This window comes from Macaca nemestrina, chromosome 17, assembly GCF_043159975.1.
Source record: "Macaca nemestrina isolate mMacNem1 chromosome 17, mMacNem.hap1, whole genome shotgun sequence".
In the NCBI taxonomy this organism is placed as follows: Eukaryota; Metazoa; Chordata; class Mammalia; order Primates; family Cercopithecidae; genus Macaca; species Macaca nemestrina.
This window is the reverse complement of record NC_092141.1, coordinates 69,765,504-69,771,503: the sequence shown is the minus strand read 5'-3', so window position 1 is coordinate 69,771,503 and position 6,000 is coordinate 69,765,504. Positions and strand designations below refer to the sequence as shown.

Sequence of the window (6,000 nt, the reverse complement as noted above, 5' to 3'; positions counted from 1 at the left end):
AGCCCTTGCGACAAATTCCGGCGCGAACGGCCAGGGTACACAAGACTCGCAGGAGCAGCCCTCGAGCGAGCCGCGGACGGACGCGCACGCTGGAAACAGTCACCTGCAGCCGCCCAGCAGCTCCAGCCAAAATGGCGCCGCCGCTCTGCCCGCCCCGCGCGCGCGCCCTGTGGAGCGAGGACTCCGGGGACGCGCGCGTCCTCACCGCGGCTGCACGCCTGCGCGAGGGCGGGCGGCGGGGGCGCGCGCACGGCGGGGGCGGGCTTTGCCGAACGCAGAGCTGCAGCCGCCTAGCCGGAGGTGTCGGCGAAGATGGCGGGCCGGGTGAGTGCCGGTCTGGGAGCCCAGGCTCGAGGCAGGGGCGCCGGGCTCGCGGGCACTCCGGGGTCCAGGAGGCCCCAGGGGAGTGGGAGTGAATCTGAGCAATGGGGCGCGAGGCCAGAGCGGGACTCGAGGGTAGCAAGGGAGCGGTGGCAGAGGATTAGCCCTCCTCAACAACTCCACCCCCCTCGAGGGGAGATGACCCCCTCGTTACCCGCGTCTGCTGCGCCTCAGGTCGTCCTCTCCCGTTCCTTGGGGCTTGTTTCCCTTGTCCTCCACATAGCCGCAGGGTCGCGGTCGCCGAAGCCCCTTCTGACTGGCTCTGGGGGTCTTTCCGCACCCCCTTGCGAGGGCTTATTAGGGGGCGCCTGAGTAAGTGCCGGGAGCACGTCTACTGCATTCGGGGCGAGCGGTGTAGGAAGGATCATCAGGAACCCATGTCTGGCTCTTCACAAATTAAAGGTCGTTGGGAAAGAGGAGGGGGTGCCAATGACTTTTAGTGTTAGAGCCCTGCCATCTGGGGGACCTGTCAACTGTCAGGTCAGGCGGGAATTTGCTTTAGCTTGGAGTGAGGATGGATTTGGGCTGTCACGTTTTGTTTTTATGGATGACAGTCGCTTTCAATGCAGCAGGATATGCTGTAGTTTCAGGGTTTTAAATTTACTTCCTCCTTTAGGCTTTAGGGTTGCTGGGTAGGATGGATTTGGCGAGGAGAGATAGAGCTGCTTGAGTGCTGTATTGCAGTCTGCCTTGAGCTAAAAGCTCTCAAGGGATGAGTCCTGCCCAGAGATTACACTGGTTATAAACCTGAGGACATTAACTGCGTCACTGGGGGCGAAAGATGTGCTTGACTGATCTCTTTGTACCAGAATTTTTGAATAAGTTTGCATAGATTTATGCATATATGCAAAAGCCCTATCTAAAGGGACTTGTAGGTCATGAGATTCTAGAGTCAGAAGGGATCTTAAAGGTCATTTAGTTTGGCTTCTTTCTCTTCCTTTTCCCCGTGGTCTCTCCTTTTAAGGCTAGTCCTTCTACCAATACTTCAGACCCTATCTATATATTCATCTGCTCCTTCTTAATATAATCAAGCTTCTTTATCTTAAAACAAACCCTTCCCCCACCCCCACAGCTGTCACCTTTTCCCTTCCCACTTTACAGCAGGAAATTTGATAGAGTTGTCTATATTTATTGTCTTCCATTTGCTTACCACCTACTCACCCCTCAACCTACTGCAGTCTGATTTCTGTCCCATCATCCCACTGAAACCTGTCCCTCAACTTAATTGAACTTTTCAATCCTTATTTGATGTCTCAGCAGCTTTTGACGTTGTTGACCATGGCCTCCTCGATGGAAAGCACTCTTTACATGTGTTCTTGGATGCCTAGCTCCTGGTTTGACTCAGACCTCTCTTTTGCGGACTCACTCTCCTCTACTTTGTTATTCATTGCTGGTATTTCTCCTCAGGCAATCTCTTCTAAGCCCATAGCTACAACTGTCTATATGGCAGTGATTCTCAATATTTTACCCCCAGTCCAGACTTGCCCTTTAAGTTTCAGGTTAATACGTCCAACAGCTTATTAAAATCAAGGCCCCTGAAACTCAGCTTTTTCAATTCCGAACCTAGGATCTTAGCCCACCTAACTTGTGTAGATGCTCCTCAACTTAACGATGGAGTTACCTTCTGATAAACCCATTGTAAGCTGAAAGTATCAGAAGTTGAAAATGCATTTAATACACCCCATCTACCGAATATCATAGCTTAGCCTAGCCTACCTTCCTTACACATCCCCAGAACACTTACATTAGCCTACAGTAGGGCAAAATCATCTAACATAAACCTATATTATAAAATGTTGAATACCTCATGTCATTTATTGCTGTGCTGATAGTGAAAAACAGAATGGTTGTGTAGGTCCTCAAAGTACAGTTTCTGTTGAATGCCTGTCACCTTTGCACTATTGTAAAGTTGAAAAATGTTAAGTGAAACCATTGTAAGTCAGGGACTGTCTGTACCTATTCAGTGAGATAGGAATATCTCACTGAATGATACCGTCATCCACCCAGTTATATAGGCTGGGAATCTGGGGGAGGGAGAGGGTGGGTAACCCTTGATATCTCTCCTCTGCCCTATCCATGTCCTCTGCCCTATACAGAGGTAAAATTTGGTAAAATTTGTCAGTTCTGCTCCTGCCCCCCATAAAGGTGTTTAATTAGGGTCTAAAGACTCTGGTTTGGGAGAATGGTTGCTTTAAACTAGATCCAAATCACCCACTGGACTAGCTGGATTGGTCGCATGGGTTCTGTCATTTTAACCTAAAAATCTCCTGTCTGTCCACCTTTCCACATCTTCATTTTTACCTCGTTTTCCCAGACTACCATCATTTCTGGTCTGGACTACTGCAGGAAGCTTCCAAGTAGTTTTTTTGTTTTGTTTTGTTTTGTTGTTTTTTTGGTTTTATTTTTGGGACGGAGTTTCGCTCTTGTCACCCAGCGTGGAGTGCAATGGCGCGATCTCGGCTCACTGCAACTTCCGTCTCCCAGGTTCAAGCCATTTCCCTACCTCAGCCTCCTGAATAACTGGGATTACAGGTGCCCGCCACGACACCCGGCTAATTTTTGTGTTTTTAGTAGAGATGGAGTTTTACCATGTTGGCCAGACTGGTCTCAAACTCCTGACCTCAGGTGATCCACCTGCCTCGGCCTCCCAGAGTGCTGGGATTACAGGCCTGAGCCACCGTGCCCGGCCTCCCAAGTAGTCTTCTTAGAGCGTATGGCCCACCTCCGGTTCATTCTGGACACTGACATTGATTGTTCCTTCCCATGCCCATTACTACTTAAACCCCTCCTCAGCAGCATCCCATTACTTTTTAGAGAAAACCAAATCCTTAATGAGGCCTTCAAGACTCTTTGTGGTTCTGCTCCTGCTTCTTTCCACTCTCTCTCTCTTAACTCTCTGTCCTCAGGTTATATGGTAAATGAGCCTTTCAATTCCTTCAGCCTGTAGTTTCTTTTACCGCAAGGTCTTTGCAAGTGGTGTTTCCTTTCTTTGTAACGTTCTTTGCCACAACCATTTACCTCCTACTCAGACATCATTTAGCTACTCAAGGGAGGCCTATTCTGACCCCACATTGTAAGTAAGGATCCTTTGTTATATACCCTTGAAGAACTGTATTCCTCTCCTTAGAGATTTTTTTTTGTTGTTGTTACTTTGAGTGTATGTTATTATTTGCTTCTACCACTTCACCTCAGTGAAAAGCAGAGAACATATAAGTTATTTAGTCATTAGCAACTGCACTTTGTGTACCTTCGGTGACTTAGGTACTCAATACATTTTTGTTGAAAATGAATCAATCTCTGAACACTCTGGTGATAGATGGTGTATTACCCAAAAGCTTGCCCGTAATGTCTTACAGCTATGTTACGTCTTTGTTATCTGGAGTTCCATGTAACTTTTACACGTAGTTACTATTTCTGCTGTTTAAAGCTATATGGAAGGTGTAAACACAATTTTCCATGTAATAGCTACTCGAGCTATTCGTTTACTTGAATACAGGTTACATATCTCCTCAGATTTTCTATTTTACAAGTTAAACATCCCCCAATTCCTAGCATATTTCATATTCCAAACGCTTAATCATTTAGACTACCTTCCTCTGGAAGTAACCTAATGTTACTGTTTTGTCAACCTTTCTTCTAAAATGTGCCCAGAGTGGAACACAGTGATCAGAGAAGAATGTACTTGAGCTATTATTCTCTTGAGATGGACACTACCATTATTCATGCCAGATAAAATTGTATTAGCGTTTTTTCTACAGTAAATCACGTTCTTGGCTCATAACTGAGCTTGTACTTAATGAAAACTCACGTTCTTTTAAAATCAGCTCCCTAGCTCCATTCTAGGTTTGGAGCCGTTTTACTGAACCTAAATCAAGACCTTATCCTTTTACAATTCATTTTTTTAGGTCATTGCCTGTCTGCTATTTGTTGAGGTAATCTGGAATCTTAGTTCTTCTTGTGTTAGGAAACATAATAGCTGTCTCTTTCAGTTTGGTTAGCTCTGTAGGTTTAATAATCGTGACTTCTGTTTCTACATTTGAGTTATTGGTAAAGGATAGAATAAGACAGGGTCAGAAATAACCCTTGAGCATATGCTGCCAGTGACCTGTCTCTAGACTGATACCCATTAATACACTTGGGTACTGTTGCTTAAGTACAGATAGATCTCATTTAATCCCAACAAAACAACCCTGCGAAGTAGGTAGTATTATCTTTGTTTTTTGCAGAGAGAAAGAGAGAGAGAGATTTAGTAACTTGCCAAGTTCACATAGCCAGCAAGAAGCAGGGTCAGGATTTGAACCTAGATCAGCCTGGTACTGTTACCTAGTTCACCAACTTAGTTGCAAGAATGTAATGAAGACTAAGTTTACCTCACCTAGAACTTTTTGGACATAATAATGTTCAGAAACTATCTTCTACCTTTTGGAAAATCTGAACAACTTTGGCCCATCTGATTGTCTATCATTTCTTCTGATAGCCTTTATTTTCTAGTAATTACTGAGTGATGTTTAGCAAATATAGTTCACCTTGTTGCAATACTTTTATTTGTGCATATTTATGGAGTACATGAAAAATTTTTTACATGTGTATAATGTGTAGTGATCAAGTCAGGGTACATGAGTCCAATATATTAAGTATAGTCATCTACTCAGCTATCAAACATTGAATTTATTCCTCCTATCACTGGATTTTTTTTTTTTTGAGATGGAGTCTCGCTCCATCGCCCAAGGCTGGAGTGCAGTGGCGTGATCTTGGCTCACTGCGACCTCTGCCTCCCAGGTTCAAGTGATTTTTTTGGTCCCATATGAATGACATTGGTATTTTGATAGGGATTTCATTGAATCTGTAGATTGCTTTGGCAATATGGTCATTTTAATGATATCAATTCTTTCCACAAGCATAGGATTTTTTTTTATTTTCTTTCATTAGTGTTTTGTAGTTTTCCTTGTAGAGATCTTTCACTTCCTTAGTTAAATGTATTCCTAGGTTTTTGGTAGTTATTGTAAATGGGATTGCCTTCTTAATTTCTTTCTTGGCTAGATGATTATTGGTGTATAGAAATGCTACTGATTTAAAGGTTTTCTAAACCTACAGATATATAATCAGCAAAGACACAATTTGACTTGCTCTTGTCCAGTTTGGATGCCTTTCATTTCTTTCTCTTGTCTGATTGTTCTGGCTAGGATTTCCAGTACTGTGGTGAATAGGAGTGGTGAAAATGGGCATCCCTGCCTCATTCCAGCTTTTAGAAGAAAGATTTCACCTTTCCTCATTCAGTATGCGTTAGCTCTGGGTTTGTTATATATAGACTTTATTATTTTGAGATGTATTCGTTCTATGCCTAATTTGTTGAGAGTTTTTTTAATCATGAAGGGGTGTTGAATTTTATTAGATTTTTGTTGTTGTTGTTGTTGTTGTTGCAATACTCTTTTTTTTTTTAATTTTTTTGAGACGGAGTCTTGCTCTGTTGCCCAGGCTGTAGTGCAGTGGTGTGATATCTCGGCTCTCTGCAACCTCCACCCACTGGGTTCAAGCAATTCTCCTGCTTTAGTGTCCCTAGTAGCTGAGATTACAGGCCTGCGCCACCACACCCGGCTAATTTTTTTATTTTTAGTAGAG

At 44.0% G+C, this 6,000-nt stretch overlaps 1 protein-coding gene across 2 annotated transcripts in view; it reads left to right on the top strand.

Moving 5' to 3' along the window:
• Window positions 1-206: 206 nt before the first annotated feature.
• LOC105468280 (N-ethylmaleimide sensitive factor, vesicle fusing ATPase) overlaps window positions 207-6,000 on the top strand; it is a 162,406-nt gene continuing 156,612 nt past the window's right edge. Inside the window, exon 1 of one of the 2 annotated variants that reach the window (XM_071083332.1) lies at window positions 207-324. In XM_071083332.1, the coding sequence (XP_070939433.1) occupies window positions 313-324 (12 nt within the window). In that variant the 5' untranslated portion in view covers window positions 207-312. The remainder of the gene's footprint in view (window positions 325-6,000) is intronic. The other variant, XM_071083331.1, reaches the window with a different exon arrangement.